Source organism: Pelobates fuscus, chromosome 6 (assembly GCF_036172605.1).
Source record: "Pelobates fuscus isolate aPelFus1 chromosome 6, aPelFus1.pri, whole genome shotgun sequence".
Lineage (NCBI taxonomy): Eukaryota > Metazoa > Chordata > Amphibia > Anura > Pelobatidae > Pelobates > Pelobates fuscus.
This window is the reverse complement of record NC_086322.1, coordinates 272,411,869-272,437,929: the sequence shown is the minus strand read 5'-3', so window position 1 is coordinate 272,437,929 and position 26,061 is coordinate 272,411,869. Positions and strand designations below refer to the sequence as shown.

Here is a 26,061-nt window from a genome sequence, read left to right as displayed (position 1 = left end):
AATGCCAGGAAGTTTGATTGCTTAATGTAAGGCATATGGACCCTTTGTCAAATGTGAGAATGTGATTTTGTTGGACCCCGTTAAAAGCTCAATAGCACGTGTCAAATTGTAAATAATTATTAAACATTATTATTACCATACTATGGCATACCCCGTCATCTTCTTTGGCAAATAATAGTGTAAATCAGTGGCAAATATGTAATCTGCCGTACCAATGCTATTCAGTATCTAGGGTCAGAATACGACCTTACCAGTTACCCTCAAATTATAAGACTGATGTCTTTCAAGAAATTGTCCATTTGGTTATTTGTCTTGGCATTCACTGGAAACCAGATCTGAAACACGACTTATTTATAATATTGTAGATATCCTGCATAGTTTACCGCATTCCTTTCCTATGTAATCAGTTTAGACAGCTGTTACTGTTGGAGAACCCACAAATCCCTGCAGCTCCAGAGACAAAGCATGCAGACGAACTCCTTTTTGGCATCATCATGACACGACTAAAATAGAAGACATCTCAACATAAATGTTAACGACTCCTGGAATCTGTTCTCCAAGGCAGCTTCAATTTCTGATAGATTACATTTCTAAAGATGGCACTGCAAATAAGCCTTCATCCTCTCTGAAGACATTTGAAAGGTTCGAGGAGCTGACGGAGTACAGTTTGCCTCTCAGAACCCATTTTCCACTTTGAAGATGAGTTGTTCTTGTTGGATATGATTCCTTTTTCTATTAGAGTCTGAAGAATTCTGAGTTTGTTTTACGATTCCAGATCTTCTGGGTAACCCATTCCAACGAAAGAACAGACTCGATCGTTAGAATGTCACTTAGTGGCAAGGTCAGAACAATTTTAGCAAGCAAATGTATCACATTGGAAAATACCAGGACCCGACTTGAGAGTGATTTATACCAAGGCCAGATCAAAAGCGTGCATCATTCTGGAAGAGAGTGAGAACAAATGTAGAGTAGAACCCTAAGACTGATAGCACCAGGAGCCCAGGGGGACAAGCTGAAGGACAGAATGTGTGACCAGATTGCAGACATCTGCCACAGTGTCTTTAAATTAGAATTTGTCATGTATAACATCACACTCCCATTGTGCCATTATACCTGAAACTAAACGTGTCCACACAATAGGGGCATTGCAAGAGTCAAAGAATATTTGGGGCTTGAGCCCAAAAACAAACCTGGTCCCACCAGCTCCCCTTACCCTTAACCCCCACAGTTATTTACAGACAGGCTCACAGATTCATACGCAGATACACACATAGACACAGATGGCTAGACAAATGCACAAGCACTCAAAGGCACCTGCACAAACATACACAGGTAAGCAGATAGGTACACACAGACACAAACAGGTACACACAGAGACATAGACAGGTAAAGACAGACAAAAGCAGACAGGCACACACAGGTACACAGAAACACAGAGAGCTACACACAGAGACACAGACAAGTAAAGACAGACAAACACAGCGCAGACAGGCACAGGTAAGCAGACGGGTAAACACAGGCACAAACAAGTCCATATAGAGACACAGACAGACAAACACAGACAGACACACACAAGAACACAGAGGTACACATACAAATACAGAAAGGTAAAGAAAGACACACAGGCATAAACAGGGGCACTCAAGCATATTTAGAGCACTACAGCCTCCCTTCAGTCCCTACCCTGCAGTGACACCCCTGCTACACAAGGTCGTGTTGGAGGCTGAATAGTGTGGTAGCACCGACGTCCATTCACCTTGATGGGAATTGCATGGTAATGGACTGAGACAAATGTTGGCCAAATTTTTGTGATATGAAGAAACCATTGAGAATAAAGACATCATTTTGCAATTTCCTGTAATACTCTTTGACCCAGATATGTATTGACGCCACGCTTCTCATACATGCCGTCATATTTGTTTTGTCATTTTTTGGAGCCACAGCGAGCCTCGACATGTTGGCGATATCAGTCGAAGATGTTCTGGCATCATAATTTGATACTGTACAATGGCATTTCGTCTGGCATTATTTAAGATCACGACACAGTCTGCTCAGTGCCCTGTCATGCTCTTAGATATCTGAAAGTATATTCTCATATCTTCTGATTATTCAAAATCTTTTTTGCTGAATATCCTGTCCTCTTTTCCTCTGTTCTCCTTCATTTTAGCTTGTTTACCAATTCTGTATATTTTTTATAACCTGATCCTTGGTCTGACTCCGTTTTATTCTCTCATTTAGCTTGAAGACTGCCTGTTTATGTTAGGCCCATTCTAGGGACACCAATAAAACATGCCAACACACCCCAGCACTCAAACACCAACACTACAAAAATGTACATCGGCATTTAAAAGCCAACATTACATACAAATACAACCCTGCAATCAAACGCAAACATTACATACAAACACATACCACCCCGCATTAAAACACTAAAATGATATACAAGCACCCTTACAATCACACACCAACACTACACACAAACGCACACTTGCATTTAAAAGCCAATACTACATACAAACATACCCCTACATTAAAATGCAAACACTACACACAAGTACACCACTAAAATCAATGGCAACAGTACATTCGTACGCACCTCATGCACACATATACTCTGTACAAAAAATGCTTACATTCAAACGCACAAACACTGCTCAAAAATACAACCCTTCAATAACGGGCAAATGGTAGATCCCCAGCTGACATAGCATTGTTGGAGTTGTTTGATAGATGGGGGTCTACCTTTTGGCCACTCTTACACTAGAGGGGGGCCCAAAAACTTTCTTCTACCAGGGCCCTCTCTACGTTAGTTCCGCCACTGGTTTAACCCGAGCGGTGAGCCTGGCGCCAGGGACCTCCGGCACTCCAATGAAGTTGTAATGGTGCCTGAAGATACCCTTTAACTGCTAATATGATGTGGCCAGGCCATAGGCCTAAGATTTAGGTCTGCTATGTATGTGTGAGGAAGGAAGACATGTTGTATGCACAATGGGGGCCTTTAAGAAATATTTTCCGTACTGCTTACAGCAACAGCCCATGTGGCTTAACTGTTTGTAGTTGGGAAGTAGGCGCAGCTGTACTGGGGGCTTATGGGTTTATAGCGACACAGTAGCTAGTACCATTTTACTTAAATGATTTTGTTGCACTTTTATGTCCCTTTTATCGTATTGTTTCATTTCATTTTATTTTGTTATTTTTTCCGAGGGCTTCTCGCAAAGAATACAAAGGGAGTATCCTCTCTTGGAGCTATTTTCCACATTGCATCTTAAATAATAAATAAGACATATTGTTTTTTAAATGGAGCAATTTCCTTAACGGTCTAAGAATATCTTGTAATGTGTATTTTTACTTGATTGTATCACATAGCACTTCGATTAGCATTTTAATAGCAATGATTGTTATTATTCACACTTTATATTAAAATTAGCACATATAACTGCACTCTTATCTGAATACTTGCACTGGGGACTTTATTTTAAACTTCTTTAAAAAAAAAATAATATATATATATAATATTATTATAAGGGATCATATACTTCATAGTCTCTTGATTAAAGGGACTCATAGGCATCCAGACTACTTCAGCTCATTGAAGTGGTTTCGGTGCACTGTCCCACCCCCCCTTACTCTGCAAAACTTATTATTGTAGTTTTTGATATACTGCAATAATTAGCTTTATGGGGTAACTCCACCTCTTGTGTCTGTCTACCAGACAGCCACTAGAGGGTCTTCCGGGCATTTGGTCACCTTACTGAAGCTGGATGTCCTCATGCTATGCATGAGGACATTCAGTGTTGGAATCCCCATTAGAAAGCATTATACAATGCTTTCCTATGGGAAATCCTAATGTGATTGCAGCCATTGCTGCGCATGTACATTAGTTCTCCCCTGCCGGGTGACGTCAGTGGGGGAGAAGCGGAGGCGGGCCCGAGCCAAAGCCAAGGGACATCGGCGCTGGGCCCAGGCAAATGACAGGAGGGATTTTTCAAATATTGGTAAAATATTTTATAAATAAAATTTAATTGTTAACCCCATCTGTACTGTGGGGGGGAGGTGGGCGCTATAGGGAGCTGTAGTGTCAGAAAAACAACCATGTATAGGTGTGTCGGGTTCTCTGGGGGCTAAAAGACCTAATCTGGAGGGTGCGCATTCCAGTTTTCTAACTTGGAATTTTCACAGCTGGTCATCATGCACCCATGTCCTATTTGGGACATTTTTGAAGCCGGCCAACGTAATTTACCCACCATCAAACCATTTTTTTTTTTTTAAAGTAGACACCCTAGAGTATTTCAAATTGTGATATTTTAACACTTTCCATGCACTAATTCTACCACCAGTCTCTGACAAACGTTTGGGTAGTAATTTTTGTGTGTTATTTTTCGCTCTTATTCTACTTTAGGCATGGATTCTCAGTTCCTGTTATGTGTTACTGACAAAGAACACCCCAATATGTGTTCAGCAACATCCCCTGAGTACAACAGTGCCCCAATGTACAGGTTTTGTGGTTTTTTTGTAAACTTACAGGGGTCAAATGTAGGGCTTGCCCCTTTTCCATGTTTGCACATTGAAATTTGGCAGATTGGAATGCTGGGCCTATGTTGCCTTTCACACCGTATGGCAACCCAGGAATGAAAATAAATCATGGTCTACTATTTGTAAAAGTAGACAACACATGGTATTCAAAATGGGGTAAATCCAGTCTTTTATAGTAGCCACTTAGTCACAAACCCTGGCTAAAATTAGAGCTTATATTAGTTTTTTCGCATTTTTCACACATAAACTGCCATTTCACTGATGGTATTATCAGTGTAATACATTTGACGGCTCTAAAACACTCATATTTGTGTAGAGTAATGTCTCACAAGTACAACAGTACTTCTCAAGTACAGGTTTTATGGTGATTTGGAAAGTTACAGGGTCAAACATAAGATTTGCCAATTTCGTTTTTTGTCAATTGCTATTTGCCTAATTGGCTATGTTGCCTTTGAGACGGTATGGCAGCCCATAAATGAAAATTAACCCCACCATGACATACCATTTGAAAAAGTAGACAACCCAGGGCATTCAAAATGGGGTATGTCCAGTGGTGTATCCTGGTTTTGTGCTGCCCTAGGCAGCACAAAACTCAGGCGCCCCCCCCCCCCCGCGTGCCTATCAACCTTTACCCCGCCCCGCATTCTAAATACACACACTCACATTCACTGACAGATACGCATACACTAGCTAACAGAAACACACACTCGCTAACAGAAACACACACACTAACAGACAAACTCACACTCAGTAACAGACAAACACACACACTAACAGACACACACTAACAGACACACACTCACTCACTAGCAGACACAAACTAGCAGAAACACACACTCACTAACATACACACACACTAACAGACACACACAGTCAGACACACACTAAAAGACGCACACAGTCAGACACACACACACACTCACAGGCAAACACACTAACAGAAACACACTAACAGACACCCACACTAACAGACACCCACACTAACAGACACCCTAACAGACACCCTAACAGACACACACACACACACTCACTAACAGACACACACACACACTCACTAACAGACACACACACACTCACTAAGACACACACACACACACTCACTAAGACACACACTCACTAACAGACACACACACTCACTAAGACACACACTCACTAACAGACACACACACACTCACACTCACTAACAGACACACACACACACACACACACTCACACTCACTAACAGACACACACACACTCACACTCACTAACAGACACTCACACACTCACACTCACTAACAGACACTCACACACACATTAACACTTTTCTTTTTTTTTTCACTTTAACCCCCCCCAGCCTCCTTACCTTTGGGAATGCTGGGTGGGGGGGTCATCTTTCTCCCTGGTGGTCCAGTGGCTGCTGGGCGGTCGGGCGGCGCTGCTGGGCGGGCGGCGAGGGAACACTCCCCCTGAGCTGTCTGCTCAGCTCCCTCGCGCGCCGCACAGTGAGGCTGAGAGGCGGAGCCGGAATATGACGTCATATTCCGGCTCCCAGCCTCACTCTGCGGCGCGCGAGGGAGCTGAGCAGACAGCTCAGGGGGAGTGCTCCCTCGCCGCCCGACCAGCCGTGCCGCCCGACCGCCCAGCAGCAGCCCAGCATGTCTTGTTAGCCGCAAGGCTAACAAGACATTTGCCTTGGGCATTTGGGGGGCGGCTTTTTTTGCCGCCCCCTGGAAAATGCCGCCCAAGGCAGATGCCTTGTTTGCCTCGCGGCTAATACGCCCCTGGGTATGTCCAGTCTTTTGTAGTAGCCACTTAGCCACAAACTCTTGCCAAAGTTAGCGTTCATATTAGTTTTTTGCATTTTCTTTTTACACAAAAACTGCACTTTTAGGTGGCTGGACCGAGCATGCAATAGGACGTGTAGTGACTGAGCTCCTCACCCCTGGCCACTTAATAGCTATAATAGAGCGTCTCTTTTGCACAAAATGGTCCAAAAAATAGAAGCCCCATGCCAGGGAGTGTTGCTGGGGGTCTCCCAGCACCACTACACTGGTACGATGGATGAGTTTGTGTCCACCTGAGCATCAAAGCTCCCGGCCGCGTGACAAATTGGTGCCCACCAGGAAAGCGTGGAAGATTCACTTCAGGGTAGCGCTCAGGATGAAGCCCTGGCACAAATAAGGCAGGAATTGGCCATGATCTCCAAACACATGCTTACCGAGGCTGACACGGGAGGCTTCCTGCAGTTCCGGACGTCAGTCAGGGTGGAGATCTCGGCCCTGCGCACTGATCTGACGGCTGTGGAGGTGAGAGTGGAGGCACTTGAAACAGAGGCCCAAGTGAGCCGCACGCAACACCAGGCTGCAGAACTTGCAACCACCCGCCAGGGAAACCTGCTCCTCTCCCTGCAGCGCCGGGTAAAAGATTTGGAGAACCCGAGTCGCTGCCAAAACGTGTGGATTCGAGGCCTCCTGGATCCTGATGCCTCACCCCTGCCTGAGACACTCAGGGCGCTCTTCAAGCAGATCCTGGGTCAGGAGTGACCCAAAGAGATTCCATTTGACCGAGTACACCGGCCCTAGGTCCGCAGAGGCCAGATGGTAAGCCCTGTGATTGTGGCTTGCCCCCTTTCCCACTTAAAGATAAGAAAACTCACCTTTTTTCCAGCTCCTCCCCTGTTCCTACTCCTTGGCTGACATCATCAGAATTGATTACCTCAGCCAATCCAATGCTTTCCCATAGAAAAAGCATTGGATTGGCTGAGATTGTCAAGGAGGCATGGTGAGGCAGAGCCAAACGCTGACTTGGCCAATAAGTATCTCCTCATAGAGATGCATTGAATCAATGCATCTCTATGGGAAAAGTTCACCTGGAGACGCTGAACGTCAGTGCTGCACAGTGTGTTGCACCTCTAGTGGCCGTCGATGATGTCCCTAGGGAGCAAATGGAAACACTGCCTTTTCTCTGAAAACGGCTGCAGGGACAGGATATACTGTAAACTGTAATTGTTCTGGGGGCTATAGTGTCCCTTTAATAAATTTATCAAACTCATTTTATCTTCTGTTTATTTTATTTTGTATTTACCATTTTAGAGTGGGGGAGCAATAGGCGCTTTAGAAAGCTTTGTTTACAGGTACCTGACATGTAAATCTAGTCCTGGTGGTACCTGTAACGTTGGCTGTGAGATATTCCATCAAACATATATCTCTCAACTTGTGAAGTACCATCAACCACATGGGAATTATTATTCTTTTTCAATAAAATATATTTTTTAAATTCTTTATTTGTAGTATGACAGACAGGCAGTTGCAAAGTTATTGCATTCGACAAAAGCCGTGACAACATACAATGATGAATCGAAAACAACATGGTATTATTCTGCATTCACATACATTGTCTAATTTTCGTACATTGTTAACATTCCAAGCGTGTTACATAGATATGATATTTTTTTGAATTATTTTTTTTCAAAATGATTGGAAACAGAGTTAGTAATTACATTAATAACATTAAGAATCCAGAAATATATTTTAATATACAACCCTACTCCCACTCCAATATGAATGTAACATGATATTTTGTTCGTGTCTACTCGTCCAACAACCTAAATTCTATTCAGAATTTTCCTAGGGGTACAATCAGTCATGAAAGTTGGCGTGCTTGTATGAGGGTCAGTGGAAATGAGGATGCTTACAGAATTTGACAGCAATGTTACATTTGCCCATGTAGCGCTCCCATTTCCTGGCCAAAAAAAATTTTCACGTCAGTAATGTTTGACCTTATTTCATGGTAGTGAGAGCAAACTGCCTATATCAGACTTCGTTTATTTCACATGTATATCAGAGACAACAAATTCTGCTTCCGGGCTGTTTGATGCATTCACAGACATAATTGGATTTTATGACACAAGCCCATCTGGATTTTATGACACAAGCCCGTCATGTTCAACAATTCAGAATAAATATAACAGGGAATATAATGGGCCCCTCCTGCATCATTAGTTTAAATACACAAACCTACTTGTTGCAAGGGAGAACATACAGGTAGCGAGGCACAGTGCTAACCAGTCTGTGAATGTCTGTATTAATGCTCAGAGCAAATATTAAAAGATAAGACATCTGAGAAACTTTCAAACTGTGGCCCCTCGGATGGCTTATTTATATCAAAATACACTTAGATAAAAAAAAAAAAATATATATATATATATATATATATAAATAAAAATAATATGAAATATATAGATATCCATATACAAAATGATATTAGTAATTTCATAAATATAAACGTAGACTTCAAATTTATAAATATGTATATATATTTAAATTCTACGTGCATATTTATGTAATATTTATGTAATATTTTTACATAATTAAGTAATTTTATTGATTGCAATTTGAGGGACCTGCCTGACAACCCAGGCCGAAAATCCAGAGAATTTAATTGGCTAGCACTTTCCTTTCTCACGATCTCTGAGGACTCTATCATCTCGGAGGATGCCAGCCACCTTGTTGCTATAGCCCTCTCGTAGAGACCAGCGAGAGACGTGGACGTTGTAGCTGGAGGCTGACGATTTGTGGTACCTGTCCTGCTACCACCGTGGGAAAAGCGGCAAAGTGGGCGCCGGATGGGGGAAGCGGCCGATCCCCTGCTTCGAGGCAACCTGGCTGCCGATAAGCATGAACCTGTGCCCCGTAACCCTCTCCCTTGGACCGGCGGGGGTAATCCCGATCCTCCCCCAGGAGGCAGCACAACCCTGCGGCGGTCAAACCAAGATGGCGGACGCTACATGGCTCCCAGCTCTTAACACTAATACACTCACCTGGCTGGACAAACTGTTCCTGGACTTCTGGCGGAGACTAGAAAGTAGGGTGACTTTGCCTGCCACTCCACAGCCAAATGCTCCTTTACACCAGAGCCCATCACGAAAGCTTTCAGCTCCACATAGGGGGAATAACCCCTCACGACGTCTGCTCAAGCAGCATGCACAGCCCGTGCATACCTATAAGATACACTGGGACTGCCATCAGGAGTTACCATTACCATCGGGGGGGCTTCCTGTGGGGAACTAACTACACTAACCAACTACACTAGACACACTCCACTGTCGAGATAGGAAGCTTAATTTTGCTTAATCCTACTGAAAGGTAGTTTAGCCTGTTCCCTCCTACACGTAATGCTGTTGACTCACTGACATACCTAGCTTGAGTATACTACAACAATAAGCATGTCATATGACAGTTAAACAGCACATGTTTCCTTAGTTCACCTCGCAACTGTTTACGCATGCATGTCATACCAGTATTATTATTAACTTTAAAAATGTGCAGACTCCTTTTAATGCCTTTAAATGTTGAACCTTGTCTCACTTGCATATACTATTGGGGAATTGGGAGTATGTATCGTTTATCTATGCACAACCAAAATAAAGAATAAAAAAAAAATAAAAAAAATAGAAAATTAAATAAATCTTAACAAAATCAGTGCATAAGTGCTACCAAGTGCTATCGTGTAAAAACAAAAAAGTTAGCTCGACGCGCGTTTCGGCGTGTCAGCATGCTGTCGTCAGGATGGTAACACTACGATCCGCTTTAGAGTTCCAGGATGAATTAGGGTTGATCCTGTTCAGGTGTACCATGTCCCAGCGGCCCCCTGGTGGATGGAAGGCGGCTCTGGAATGCAAGAGAAAGAGTGCTGGGCTGGGAGACATGGGTTGGAGGGTTATTTCACAGTGTTATAGTCTTTTGAGAAGAGGTGGGAGTTTGGGGAGACCTGCACCTGACGTAGTTGACCAGAGGGTCCGTCACACTGCATCTTTAGCAGAAATATAAAATGTTATAGATCAGAGGCAAGTACACCTGTAACTTGTGCTAGGCAGACTACATGGATTATATGTATTATAAATATTTATCTCCATTCTAATGTAAGTATTCGCTTTTTAGTCATCTGTATATGGGGTAACTTAGAAAGAAGCGTGAGTGTGCAAAGAGGACTGAGAAGGGAAGAGGAATGGGCATGTTGACCATGTACCATTTATATTAAAGACATCTTGGAAAGAGAGATCACCATTATATAAAAGGGCTCACTCACAGCTACTGTTTCTTGCAGAGGCTACAAACTAATAAACAGCAGGGGGGAAAATACATTTATATGCAGCAGTGGGTCGGGGATATAGGAACATCATGTGACAAGTTCTAGTGTATCCATGCATACTATCTACAGAGAGTGCTGTTTAATTATTAATAACATATTTATAGGCTGTAAAAATTAGTTACACCCATAGTTTTTTGTTATGGCAATTTAACCCCTTAAGGACACATGACATGAATTATTCCAGAAGTTTGGTCCTTAAGGGGTTAAAGGGACACATGCTAGCTTACAGTTAGTTTTGTTAGTTATTGATTTTTTTTTAATGTTCTTTAGTTTAGTTATTTTTAAAAATAATTAATTTTGCTCGATATGCCCACCTGTCCCATCTCACCTTCTCCCATCACAACGTGCAAAAGTTCCCTGCTTTGCTCGAGAAATAGTCATGATGTCATGACTTTAACAAAAGAATGCTTACGGAAGTATTTCAACTCGCTTAAACTCTTGCTGGAACCATAAGACATTGCTTATCTCATAAACTCCGTCATGCTGTAGAAAGTTAAGTGAGCATCCTGATTGACTGAGCCGCTTTCTGAGCTAAGCAGTGCTCACAGCAGAAGCTGCAAAGCTTGAGAAATTGCAGCAAATTCATGAACTTAATTTGCTAAGAATTTTTTTTTTTTATTCATTGTTTTTTTTGTAATGTTTTAATAGATTATTTATATATTACATAATAAAACTGCGCTACCATGTAAAAAGGAAGCTGCTATCTCGTATTGACGTCTATCTATAACCAAGTTTGTGTTGTCGGCTATCTGTAGTGAAATTACTAGTAACCTGAGCTCACTGGTCGCACAGTCCTCAAATGACTTTGTATAATTTTGATTATAGTTTGAATCCCTGACTATAAGAGCTGCGGCGGGAGGCTGTATAATAGAGTAGGATTTTTTAAGGGGGGCCCTCGATATACTTTTTGGGACATTATTCTCCTTCTCTCCATACCCTATAAACCGCTAACAAATAGGAAAGTATTGTACTTTGATCACCTTTAGGATCCTTGTTTTATATTCCTGCTGTCTATTTGCCTTAAATGGAGAGGACTGTATCTTCCGTTTTGTTTTTATTTGTTATCATTTTTCATTATTTTTGCATGTATTTTATTATACTCTTGATATTGATTAAAAGTTAAGTTTTAAAATACTCTCCCATTAAGGAATACATTGTTGGTAGACTTTTCCTTTTTTTTTTTTACTGGTTATTCACACTTTAGGGGTCCCCCCCCCCCTTACCCTCCACCCTCCTTTCCCCCCTTCACCCCCCTTCTACCCCTTTTTCATATTAGAGGCTCATTTTATTCTGGTCTCAATTAGAGATTCTGTAAATTAATATCCAGTCAGATACTGGATGCAACGTGAAAGTTCTTCGATTTTCCTCATGATGTAACATGTATGCTACATATTGTAAAATTGCTGTCCATGAAGAGGTTAACGCCAGAGTGTGTTGGTTGCCAAGTAACAGGCGTGTGGGAAGCAGCAGCGTGCTCATTGAAGTAGGGTGCTCCGTGCCTTGTAGGATGTTTTTCTGATGCAAAATTAAAAGCATTTCAATGGAAAATAAGAGGTGGGGGAAAACTCTTGCACTATCATGGAAAAGGAGAGAGACTCATGGGGACATTACATTACATATTAAACAGTGTTTAGGGACTTACGTAGCTGTATATGTGGGTATATTTGTGACAAGTCTTGACACGTTTGTTGAGAATGACTCACGTCACGTATGCATTATTTTACCAGATAATCAATCTAAAATGGCTCCATCCGCACGAATGATAATCACCCAAAATTGATTACCACCGAACATCCCACCTCTGGTGGAAAAAAATAATGTATTCTGTATATTTACAGAAAAAATGTATCAGAGCATATGTATTTGAAGGGCTATTGAGTGATAATATAAAAATATATTTTTACCTCATATATCATTTTTAGGAGTCAACAGGGTTTCATGAAGGGGGGAATTTACCAAGATGTTTTGAAAACAGTTTTTTTGCTTTAGGTCTCTTATCTGTTTTCATTTATGAAATTATTCCAAAAACATTCAACTTTTAAAATTCTGTAATTTTTTTAACAAAATATCCATTTCAAAAAAGAAGGCAGAATTTGGTGTTTCGGAGAACACTATCTTAAAGGGTTACTCCAATCCTTTTGATCTAAGCTGTTTTTTGGTTTAGTATGCCCTATTGGGTACACCCCATTGTAATGGCAAGATGACTTAAGGACGGGGGCAATTGTCCAACATTTGAACCAAATCAAAACCTTGAACTTCTGCTACGTATTTTTTCCACCGTATTTTAAGGGTTTTTGTTTTGTATAATATCCTAAATGTATACTCAACACAACATTAAGTATGAATAAAATGTTAAAATGGGAGAAAAAAATACAAATCTTCACAGTTTTGCGAACAATAATGTTTTACACATCAGGTGCAACAACAACAAAAAAGGAACTCAAAATGAATTTATGTATCAGTTCTGATTGTTAAATGTGTTTGGATATAAATTAATTCTTGTAGCTAATAATATCCCCATTCCATCTTTACACCTAATCTTCACCAACTTTACTCCTAAGCTAGGGCTGGGCCCAGAGTTTTCTTTGTAGGCGCACTGTATTAGAATTTTTTGACTCATCAGATTTAAAAAAAAAGAAAGTTTTACATAGCAGACAATGTTTATTTTTATTGCATAGTAAAATGTTAAATTGATGACAGCGTTGTTTTAGCATCATAAGTTATGGGTTCTTTCATTAGCTTCAGATAGGATCCCACACATACCGGACCCATAAATAGTTTTTAAATTCCGCAATTTATTAAAAGAACCAAGCTGGGAGGTCATGGAGTTAGTGAGGAGGAGCGTTTGACCTCGTGTTTCTCTCCCTGTATCCGGAGATGTACCTAGGTCACTTGTCACCTGGGTTCGGTCACCTCCTTTGTATCTACTGACCCTTCTTGTGTGTTTTCCCTAATTCCACTTTCTACTTTGTGTGTCTCTTAAACCTTTTCACTTTCTCATGATTTCTTCATGATTTTTTTATATTATGTTTATCTCATATATTTAACTAATTGTGCTTTTGTGTTGTGAAAAAAATTAATTTCAGTGAAATGTTCAGTTAAAAGTTAAAAGTAGAAATCCAATCTTGAAATGCAGGTCTCCCTAAAAAATATATCATGTATCCTAAACTACATAACATTATGATTTCACAATGGGTGATTATACTCATTATAAAAACATATTTAGGCTCTTTCCCTGTCCAAAATTTATTTGCATAAAAAAGTCATCATGTACAGATACAAAGCTACTTATCTGACATAGGAGGATTTTTGCTTTCAAACAAGGGCTCTCTTGCCCCCCTGACCTTCCCTTCTACACTCCAAAGCAATGATAAAGTGCCATAGCAAATGGTGCAGGGGGGGGGAGGGGATCCTCAATCAAGGATCCCTCCTGTTTTGGGATTAGATACTCAAAATGCAGCAGGCAACACTAGTATATGTGTCACGGGTGTCGGCCCGGATCCCTGTGTGCCTGATGATGGTAGGAGTCACAGCGTGGAAATTAACTATCAGGGTCTGGTGCAAGGTAACCACACGCCCCCTGGTGTTAAACACCAGGGTTTGTGCGGCCCCATACCAGGACCCTGATGCAGCTTCTGTGGATCCCAGGAGCTTGATAATAAGCAAATATGTATCCAGTACTAGAAACAAGGCAAGATTAGAAAAGGCACCAAACAAGATAACAAGACAAGACTAGAAGAACCCAGAACCGGAGCAGGACAGAAAGCAGAACCCAGAACATGTACACAATACATAAGGGAAAACAAGAACAGGACATGGACAGGACAGGACAGGACATGAACTGGGAATACAAGACAAAATAAAACAAGACAAGAGATACAAGGCAAAACAAGAGGAGAAATAACTTAGTATTATATATGTAAAACATTGGAGAGCTAGACAAACATTAATGGCCACGATGTATCCAGCCCACCACTGCACCAAAGTACTCCAATTACGGTGGGTCCTAACTGCCTAGATATGCAAGTACAATAATAAAACACACACAGTACTTACCTGCAAGGAAAGGGGCAGAGGAATGAGACTACTGCTAGCAGGAACAAACAGAAACAAAAAGGACAAATGCCAAAGGAACGGTTGTGGCAACAAAAAACAAACATTTAAAGGAATCCATGAGACTGGGAATTCTAGGAACGGAAAAGGAATGAACCCAGAAAACCCAGCATATAGAAAACAAGACATAGCATAGAAAACCAGAAAAACGAAGAAAAGCTAAACAAGAATTGTAAAAAGAGTACTGGATACCAGAAGCCAAGGCAAAAAATGATCCGCAACAGGAACAGGATGTGACAATATGTTCCTCTGCATTACAGAAGCACTGCGGTTGACAACACTAATCATCATTAACAAAGGTTTGGAAAAGTTGCAATTGTTCACACTGAAAATGTGTCCTCGATATGATTACAAATACATAAGGGCCAGTGCAAACTGTCCTTTTGTAACCTGATCAATAACAGGGATGTACAAAGCATGCAAAGCAATCCACTTAGGTTTAAAGGGACACTTTAGTAACTAGAACAACAGCTTAATGGTGAGTGTAATCATTCCCTGCAGAGAAAAGGCAGTGTTTACATTAAAAGTCTTAGGATACATCCACCGGCCACTGCTCCGACACCTACTAGAGGTGCTTCCTGGGGCAGTGCTGCACAGTGTGCAGCACTGCCTTTCAGTGTCTCCCTCCTTTGCATGGAGACACTGAGGATTCCTCATAGAGATGCATTGATTCATGTGTCTCTATGAGGAGATGCTGATTGGCTAGGGTAGTTTGACAATCTCAGCCAATCCAATGTTTTCCCATGCGGGAATACTAGACCTTATATACAAGATTCAAAGTAAAAAAAATGTGAGTTAGTTTAACAAACATGCTGTCAAATAAATATGGATCATCACCCTCCAGTAGGCTCGGGCAGAAATATAAATACAAATAGAATATCATCCACAATATTCAGGGAAGGGACCAAACCTGATGGACCTAAACATTCTAAACTCATAAGCTTATCATAACCATGGCGGTGAATATCCTGGGCGTTACGTAGGCAACCCCAGCACAAATGAGAGCAGCTGCCGATCTCTTCATACCTCCATCACACATGGGAGACCTGTGGAAGATATTGTGAACATGGACAGGAGTCCTATACCATCATGTAAGGACTTTGTAAGACACATATTGATATCTAGAGGAAATTGTACACGTATGCGTTTAATTAAATACCTTTTGGCATTGATCTGGTGTCAGAGATAATCCAACTTCTGACTCCCACTGGCAAGTATAAGTGGGCCATTCGAGTTGTACTTGTGAAGTAAGTAAAAAATAATAATAAAAAAAACATCTGTGACACCAAGCATGGGGACATGGTCCTAGAGGTGCAAAAAATATGTCACTGATCTCTATCTCCACAGTAGGTGTGGCAAGGGGAGTTTAGCTATAAAATGATGTGGTTGTTATGTTGTCAATTATCAGACCATTCCGGGGTACCAGAACATTCGGCAACAAAACTAAATTAGGCAAGTGATGTGCACGGATAACCTTGGAGCAGGGGATCTCCAGGTAAGTGTAACAATTGGAGAAAATAAGAAAAAAAGAAAAGCAGATATCAGTACCTGCCATGCATGAGGCCTGCAGGGGAGATGAAAGGAGACCCCGGCACATGGGGAAAAACGACTCTGTAAAAACCGTAACATTCATGCGTCCGGGACAAATGGGCGAAAACCGTGACGATCCCGGTAAAACCGAGATGTCTGGTCACCCTATAGTTCTTTGAAATTTTATTGAATCAAAAACATATATTGCATGCAAGCATAGTACTCAAATAAAATGTAGGCAATGTGAGGCAGACATGGGGCAACAGAGGAACATGTTGCAGCAGGGGATGGGAGTGGGACATGGTGCAACAGTGGGACATGGGGCAGCAGGGAAACATGGGGCAGCAGAGTGTGTGCAGCAGGGGATTTGAGTGGTGGGACATGGAGCTGCAGAGTGTGTGTGATGCAGGCAAAGGGCAGGGGGATGGGGCAGCAGGGGGTCTGAGGGGGACATGGGGTAACCATGGAGCAGCAGGTGGTGTGACAGGGACATAAGGGGAAAAAGTATATATGATATATATATATATTTTTTTAAAATATTTTTTTATTTTTGTAGTGCATGTGAATACAGAAAACGCTGACATTGCCACAACAGCGTATGTAAGCAAACACAGAAAGAAACATTCACAGAAGTACACAAAATACACTGCTGCTTGGCATCCTTAATCTGCACTATTTTTTTTTTTTTTTTTTAAGTATGAGAGATAACAAGGTATTTCAACATGTATAGGCAGTTGGTAGTTGCAGATTTTCCAGGTAAAGACAGAGGAACAATATACAATACAACTATATATCGAGGTCTGCTAAATTAAATTCTTAGACATGGTGATGTTATATAAGGAACATGCTTATCTTCCTGTCTGGGTAGAGGTTATTAGTGCAAACACAGTGGAGAAAGCAAGAACCAAAATAGGAAAATGCATCAGACAGGTGGGCATATCTTTATAGTTTACCACCCCATGGGACTCCCGTGGCATCAAGTTGACGGTCAGTGACCCTGTACCATTAGACCAGCCTAGTTGGAGGAACAGATAGGGACAGAAGCATGAAAGCTGCTGAATGAGGTGTAAGACAGTGGTTGTATGCTAGGCAGGTGTCAAAGTGGCAGTCCCCAAGTGTTCAACTTGCGGTTCAGCCGATGCTCACCGCGGACAGAGGAACCATGATTTTGAGGTGGAGCGTGTGTAGTAGGTATCGGGCTGGGTGTTTGTGTAGAGTCTTCTGAGCAGACATCCACAGATTTCTTGTCAGCCCGTTCCGGCAATCCCCCAGTGTTGAGGCTGTTGAGGAGGTCCTTCCTCTGGCACAGGCAACTCTGCATGTTGTCTCTGCCATTTTGGATGCGGCTTCTGAGCCTCGGGCCCACAGTGCTGCAGCCTGGAGTGCTGGCGTCTTCACATTCATAGGGGTCACAGGGTGAGGACCGGGATCACCCCGAATGGTTTGGGGGAGGGGGGCGGAGGGGGGAACAGGGCCAGTATTGTGTTGGGCTCTTGGAGAGTAAGATGGAGAACTGTCTGTTGGACTTAAGGTTTTCGGAAAGTTATGTTATGGTTTAATAAAGCTGTGGCCGTTGCCCTTATCCACTTAAAAAGGTGTCCAGAGTGTTATTGGGGGACAACGGTGGGTTGGATATGGGTCAGCAGTCAAGTGCTCGTTCACAGTGTGAGCACATCTATTGATGTGCTTGCACCATGTTGTCCGAGAAACAAATTGTGGATGACAGGACAGGAACCGAAATAGAATTCGGGAGGTACAGGGTTAAATAAACAACTTTATACAGGAAAGTGAGAAATATAATGCATTAAAAGGATCTATCGATTCACTCGGTTGAGAATATCAGGTGGATTTCAAATTTAAGGCAAGAGCATTAAAATTAAAAGCATAGCTGAAATACAAAACTTTTCCAGCCCAGCTATTTTATTCTTAAATTTGAAATTCACTTTGAATTCTCACCCTATGAATTTCCAATTTAAGGCCAGAGTAGTCCAACTGGAAGCATAACGGACTTGGAAAATGATTCCAGTTGACATATTTTGGCCTAAATTTGTGAAATTCACTCTGAATTCTCGACGTTTGTTTACTTCAGTGAATACCAGTGCCTGTCACACTTGTATTTCACGCTGTCGACCTCCTTGACAGAGTCCAAAGCTGGGAACTGCTAAGTGGTCCTCAAAGTCCCTGAAAAACACTAAAGGGCATCTTTCAGTCAAGAATGTTTATTTATTTTGATAAGTGAGTTTTCACCAGAATTCTATCTGATGTAGTGGAAGATCTCAGTGTCTGTTTATTAGATCTGTGTGTGTGTTTCAGTGACTAGGCTGGGTCTGCTCCAGACATCGTGTATAGATGTATATTTTCTTCCTCATTATTACCGTGTGTATGTCATTGCAACGATTCCCAGATTTACATCCATAAGTGAGAGGGGAGGATTGGGCGAGGAGTCTCCCCCCCCTCTCAGAGGTGCAGGGAGCTGCAGAGAGAGGCGGGATCATGGGCAAAGGGAGCAGAGAGTGTGTGTGTGTTTTTTCCCCACTGTGGGAAAGCGACCATCTCCCCCAGGGAATCCGGCTCAATGAGACTTTAATCAGCACAACAGCTGCTTCCTGCCATGATCCTATTAAACACGCAGCCTGAGCCTCGCACAATAGGATCTCTCTGTGCTCCTGTCCCAGCCCTGCTCTCCACCCTGCGGCCCACCGAGGGCCATGGCCCGGGACACTGCCCGCTGAACACACAGGGGGGGCAGGTAAGTGCTGGGCACAGGGGGTGGCAGGCCAGAAATCCTGCAATCTTTAAATGTCATCTTGCTTAATTATAGGCTACAGCTTGCCAGGGAATGCAATGTGCAGAGAGACAATATTATTATTATTTATAAAGCGCCAACAAATTCCGTAGCACTGTACAATAGGTATACCCTTTCTTGCCCCATGCCCTGTTTAATTACTCCATACCAGGGCAGGGGTAAAACAAGGGTCACAGAATGCCCTGAGTTGCCATGTGATGCCATATTGGTACCCGTACTTCAGGCACTCAGTGTCCAGCTGCAAGGAGGGGTGGTAATGGGATGGTATAGTCATCATGCCACTGGCTGCTTGGTAAACAGTGCCCATCATATCCTGGCATAAGGGCAACTCTCAAGGCTAGTGCTTGCAAAATGTGAAGATACAGAAAACAAGGAGGGTAGGAAACTATCAAGGCTAGCTTGCATGGGCTGTTGTGATGGAGTGCATGTAATTCTGTGAGTCCTTGCCTTAAATGAAGTGTAGATAATGTATATAATGAGGCTTATTAACTAAACTTTAAATTGTGGTAACTGTTAAAATCTGAATGTTAAAATGTAGGCAGCAATAGCTGTTCTGGAGAAATTGTCCAATGCAGCTTTAATCATTTTGCAATATGGATTTTTACTCATTTCGGAGAATAGTGGATAAATCCCCAAGAGGTTTATTCACTAAACCCGGAATTGGATGCGACTAGCTTAGTTTGGAAAAAATTGTCCAACACGGCTTTAGTCACAGTTTATGTGTTTTAGCCTCAATTTGCTATTCAGATTTTAATTTGGCTCAGTGCGAAGTTTAGTAATGAATGCAGTAAGTGTGGATAGTATAAAGGAAATCGTATGAATTCCAGTGATAGTGCCTTATCAGCAGTGGGTAATGTCAACTATGCTTCCCATGATGGTAAACATCAGCCGGACTACAGAAGGTCAGGCATTACTACCGGTAGTAGACTGCAGACCAGACAGTGAACGGTATATTCAGTAAGGTGGGGGTTGTGGACAACTGACAAAATGGCTAAATTAAAGCAAACAATATGTCTACTGCTTGGCTAAACTGGCGCAGACTTACAGCGGCAGCGTTTTTTTAGGTTCATTCCCTAAACAGTGGATTGTGGTGAAATGCAATTCACTGTTTAATAAATAAACAGAATTACAAGAAAATGCATCCAGCAATATTCACATAGGCTTTACATTTTACTCCACAATTTATTTTCCAACTTAAAGGTGGCTCTGTCACCGTCTGGGGTCTTTGCATATTTTGTATAGACCCCCCCCCCCCCCCCGATAGTCACTGCTCTGCTAGGTGGCTGCAGGGAAAGATGAGTTTTAAATACCTGAACATGTCCCTCGTGGCCACCATTGCCATCTTTATCCAATTGGTCTTCTGAAATTCTAGGTCTTTATCTGAAAGGAGCCATGTCAGTGCAGTATTCTAGAGTACAAGACTGATGTTGGTAGAGGTTCCCATGAGACCGTGGGATCCCTCATAGGCAAAGTATTTTTTCTCCCTGTCGTCACTAGTGATGGCTGGGGAAAATTTTAAAAAATGACAATGGTAGCTCCATCTTTTTTTGAGTGTAGGTAATTGAGACAAAGCAGTCCCAGTATATGTTTTGATTCCATTGAATTCCAGTAAAATTTCAATACAGTTAATGTAAGGATTTCATGAAAATTTTATGATGTCATCTTTATGAAATACTAATGGGGCTGGGTGGCGTGAAAGTGACATTTTAGTCAACAAGGCCTCATAAGTCCAGTCACTCACAACTGACTGCCAGAACTAGGATCAATCACAGTGGTTCCTCAGCTATTGGGTCAGGATCAAAAATGATGTCACTATTCAATTTGGGGGTTCCTATTTGTTTGAGCGAGCACATCATATTAATTCAAAGGAAGAATCCAAATTTGGTGTTTATGTATATTAATATTTTATATTAACCACTTAATAATGGTTCACTGAGCTAACTTTACAGTTAAATGGATTTTCACGCAAACTCCATGTACATAATTTGGGTCCTTGTTTTAAAAAATCAAGATCCCGTTTCCCTTTGCCTTATAAAGTATAGCCAGTTAAGTTTAGTATTAACTTGTCATCATAAGGACTGGAATTGTGAATTTTATTTTATTTTTACATTTTTTGTATGCACTGATATAAATTTCTCTGATCTTCATACTTAGATACCTCTCCCATGACTAAGGAAGTGACTCAGTATGTCGAACCCTGAAGGTGCAGCCCCAGTACCCCAGCACCTGCATACCACCACCAGGACTTTAACTCTGCGGGGCATTCGTGGGCACACATCAGAAGGCCGAGGCTCAGACACAGTGGCGGACTGCAAGAAGGTTCACAGTGCCCTCAATAAAGTGACTGCCTGTTACCGGCAGCTGGTGATGTGTGTTGGGGGTACCTCAGACTGTATTCGACTTAGAGAGGAATTGGAAGAGAGCAGGAAGAAAGCTTTCGATCTAAGCACAGGTGAGTGCCTACCTTAAAAGTAGTTGTCGATTTATAGAGGGAGACAACGACATGGGCAAGTGACCCTACAAACTATTGGTGGTGCCTCTCATGTTTTATAATGAATGCAATATATTGGAGAGGAAAGAGAAGCAAAAATAGAGCTCCACATCTATATTATTCCACTTTCAAATGCTTCGGTCCTCATGAGAACTTGGAAAAAGGGGAATTTGATTGTTTAAGCGGCTGAGGCAGAAAGAGGTCTGGTCAAGGAAAGAGAGGTATCCGGAAAAGGGGCTTAAAAGCATCCTAACTGAGAAGGAGATGGCGGGTTGGGGATAAAAGTGTTGTAAAAACTCTGCATTGATAATTTGAGGGGAAGGGGGGGGGGGCAAAAACAAAAAACACAAACAGGTAGGGGTGCTGGGAAACGTATGAGATAAGGTCTGAGGTGGAAAAATAAGGGAGGGCTAATAAATGTAGAAGTAAATAATGTGGAAAGTTAGGTAAGAGTGATAATAGTATCGTAGTTCGTTTGTTTTTACCACAAGACATTTTGCTTAAGTGGAATTAATGTGCAGAAAAAGCAAGCAAGGTGCTTTATATGTTAAGAAAACAAATCTTGTATTAACGGAGGTAGCTTTCAGAACATTTTGTTTCTTTATTGATTTTTTTTTTTCCAAGACAATCTTTATTTCGAAAGATGATCAGAACCATTCAAAGATGATGATATATATAAAAAAAAGATACATAGCTTCAATGCTAAATGTGAATGTTTAGATGCACATCAGCTCTACAGAGAGATTTGACGTCGCCACCACAGCCTACAGGCGTCCTGTGATTTAACGGTTTAGTTGTTTACATTCTGATAACAGATTCTTAAAGGAACACTTGAAGCACTGTATAATCGCTACTGCCTGGGGTAATGGTTAATAGACCTGTGCAAAAAATATTTGTCCTAATCAAAACAAATTTCATCCACACCCAAATGAATTAATTTGCCCAAGATATATTTATGGATCGTACCATGGGGTTTCAACAGAATTTCAGGCCTAAGATTTAATGATGGTAGAAATATTTTGCAGGCTGGTTTGAACTCTGAGTGGGTGAACCTGATTTTAGAAAACTAAAAGACTACCATATTCGGAATAAAAGTATGTTTTAGCGAGACACACAAACAATACTGTATAATTAATAATATGTATCTGCCCCCAGATCTGCGGAACACATTGATGGCACTGTTGACGGAGCAGGAAGTAAGTCCAGAAGAACGGGTGGAATTGGAGAGGACCTGGGTGCTTTTCCTTTCCACGCTGGAACTTTTCCAACAGGATCTGTGCAAAGCCCACCACCTTTGCCATCTCTTTCCTTTGCATGGACGTCGTAAGAGACTGGTCAACACTGGTGTGATTGGCAAGACTACTGAAGTTGCTTATAGGGCCCGCAACATTAAGTCTCCCAGCAGCAGAGTGCGGGAGAACCCGCAGCGTTCAGAACGACCCTGTTCTCCGGATTTAGCTGAACAAATTGAACACATGGAAAGAATGCTGCATGATATGCAAATGAAAGTAAGCATCCCCATCTGGAGTGTAGAAGCGACCGAGGAGGCCTGGGCAGAGGTCAGTTCCACTTGTGATCTGGATGAGGGATCAGATAATGAGATCCTGGCAGGTGATGACATGTCCAGCAGAGGGTGCTGTTCCCATGGGCAGTCACTTCACCGACCACTGTGCATGGTCTCGTAATCATTAGACTCAAACAAGAAGCAACTGAAATGGTCAGTGGAAGGGTGTACGAGGACGGTGGAAATGTGGTCTATAGTCCGCACCTTCTGTCCATGTCAAAGCAGCAATCAATGGAGGGGACTGAAGACAACAGTCCTGGATATTGAATATATGGGCTATGAACCTTTAACCATGTTTATGCCTGTTCTGCATCAGCACAGGCCTGCCTTTTCGTTCGCTCTATTTTATATGAAAGTACATGAAAAAAAAGCTGTGATAGGAAATTAATGCAGCATGTCAATGAATCTTACACTGCCATGAACAGACTGAGTGATTTTTGTGCAGCTGCCTTATAGGAATGATGCCATTTGGGATTAAGAGGTTTCGTGTGCGGGTAAAGAACCCAGACTATTCTCATTGAAGGGACTAATACAGGGGTAAATTACAATCTATTCTTTGACAGTTGTTAATATGATAACTGCTGCTGATGAGCCGTTAACGATGTAGACACAATACCACTTTTGTTGGACAAAACTTATACCATCACTGGTTCAGTGGGGGGGGAAAAGGTCTCCCAATCCCTTTACGTTACATTCAAACTTAAGCAATCACAATCTGTTAAAGAACAGTTATCGACACATTAATAGAACATTCGATACTTTGCGAATTCATCTTCAAAAAGGACTTGATGGTTAACCATGAAAGGTGTGTGTGCATGAGCAGAACAAACAAGTCTCCTGAGTTGATGAAATATAGAATCACCAAAACTATACTAATGATTTCTTCAAGGGAACCTGTAGGCACCGTAACATCTTCAACTGATAGTGGTTATGGTGCCTGGAGTCTGTGGATGCAGTTTATTCACTGTTTAGCCGAGATTATCGTCCCCAGTAGGCTTCTGCATGGCCTCCAATGACAAAATGGAGGATCTGTGCTCCACTTTAACTATACCATGCATAGCAAGCAGTGATGGGCTTAAAGAGGCAGCCGAGTGTTTTCAACCAATCACTGCTCCAATCCCTGGTATTAGATGGTATGGCGCAAGGCAGACGCATAGCTAAACCTCCATTATATCATTTGGGTGCCGTTGATCGAACATCTCTGGTAAACGGTGAGTAAATCGTTTAGCAGTGATCCAGAACCCAGTTCCTGTGGTCTCTAGGTACCATAACAACTTTAATCAGTTGGAGTGGTTATGGTGCGTACAATGCTCCATTAAAGACATATACATAGCAATCTTGCTGTGGAACACAACAGGTTTTAGACAAATGTCCCTAATTACCATAATCAATGCACTACAAAAGGGCTCGAACAGCAAGAAAGATCATTCCAAGATGGATCTCCGTAAACTTGGTGTAATCTTTTCAAGATTGTGTGCTTGAACAATGACAACTAAAGTTAGGGTTTTAAGCCGATATCGATTTCTAACGGTGGCAGTTGTGACATTTTTGGAAAGTGATGTGCACTGAAAACGCGGACATGATAGCAGACGAAAGTCAGAAACGTTTATTGAATGGTTCTCTCTGCTGGATTGTAATTTACCCCACAATTTGGTGCCATAACAGACATGCATGTAGTCTTCCTCAGGGTCCATATACAACTAAACACTTACTAAATGTACCAGTTGTCCCACATAACCTCATACAGTGTGTATGTAACCAGAATTTCACCCAGTGTCTAAATGCTCTGTCTGTGCAAGGTAGCACCTGTCTTTACCTTCTAAACCAATGCTCCAAAAATGACATTGTGTGGTATCAGTATGGTCCGTGTCTGGCTGTGTCTTGTTTGGTTTCAATGTGCTATACAAACGGGGATGTTATACATTCCTGGGAAGGCAAAACTCCAAATTGATATCACTCGGTTTTAGAGTTTTAGCAGACATTATCATTTACTATATTTTACGAGTAATTGCAGGAATATGCAAAAAAAATAATTTGAATGCACTCCATATCATAGGGGATGGTGCTTAGTGTGTTTAAAAAAAAAAGTTAAAGGGAAACTATAGAGCAAAGTTGTTTTCCTGGCACTATAGCGCCCCTCCCGATGGTGCAGAAGGGGATAAAAGCGGATTCAGGCTTAGCCATTGTCAGTCGGCAGAGGAAACCTAATGCACATAGTAGACAGCCACTAGAGGTGGCGTTAACCCTGGAAGGTAATTATTGCAGTTTATCAAAAACTGCAATAATGACCATTGCCATGTTAAGGGATCTGAGACACTGCACCCAGACCACATCAATGAGCTGAAGTGATCTGGGTGCCTATAGTATCCCTTTAAAGGGTTTATTAGATTTAAAAATTATAAACAGAATCCCTTCATTACTGTATAACTTCAAAGTAGCACATGCACTCCCTTTAGTTGCACGGCATGCAGCACATTTATTGAGACATGTTTTGGAAATGTCCCTTCAATATATTGGTGAACCTCCTCTTGCTTCATTATTATATTCATGGGTTTTTGAGAAACCCTGATACCCAAGGTCTATTAAAGAAGATTCCATTTTGGTTACAAGTTACAATATATGAATCAGCCCTAAATATCTACCCTTCTAAAAAAAAAAAAAAGACAAAGTTGCCTGAGATTACAGTTAAGTGTTTGGATTTTATAATATGCTTTCATATCCCCTATTTAACAAAATGTGTTTTGTGAGGTCTGAACAATAAAATTAAATATAGAAAGCCACACTGCGGTATTTAACTCTATCCTGGAACTCCATCTTGACTTCCTGTCAGTTTTTGTCATAAGCTCTGTCCTTAATCATTGAGCAGTAAACAAGTTTATGCCTGTTCCCATA

The 26,061-nt window shown here is 41.7% G+C and overlaps 1 protein-coding gene across 1 annotated transcript; it reads left to right on the top strand.

Moving 5' to 3' along the window:
- The first annotated feature begins 18,773 nt into the window (after positions 1-18,773).
- Positions 18,774-25,202, top strand: LOC134614896 (regulator of G-protein signaling 9-binding protein-like). Its single transcript, XM_063459152.1, has 3 exons — positions 18,774-19,057; positions 21,269-21,566; positions 22,761-25,202. Exons 2-3 carry the CDS (start codon positions 21,302-21,304, stop codon positions 23,288-23,290), a joined length of 795 nt encoding a protein of 264 aa, XP_063315222.1. The 5' UTR covers positions 18,774-19,057; positions 21,269-21,301; the 3' UTR covers positions 23,291-25,202.
- The last annotated feature ends 859 nt before the right edge of the window (positions 25,203-26,061 follow it).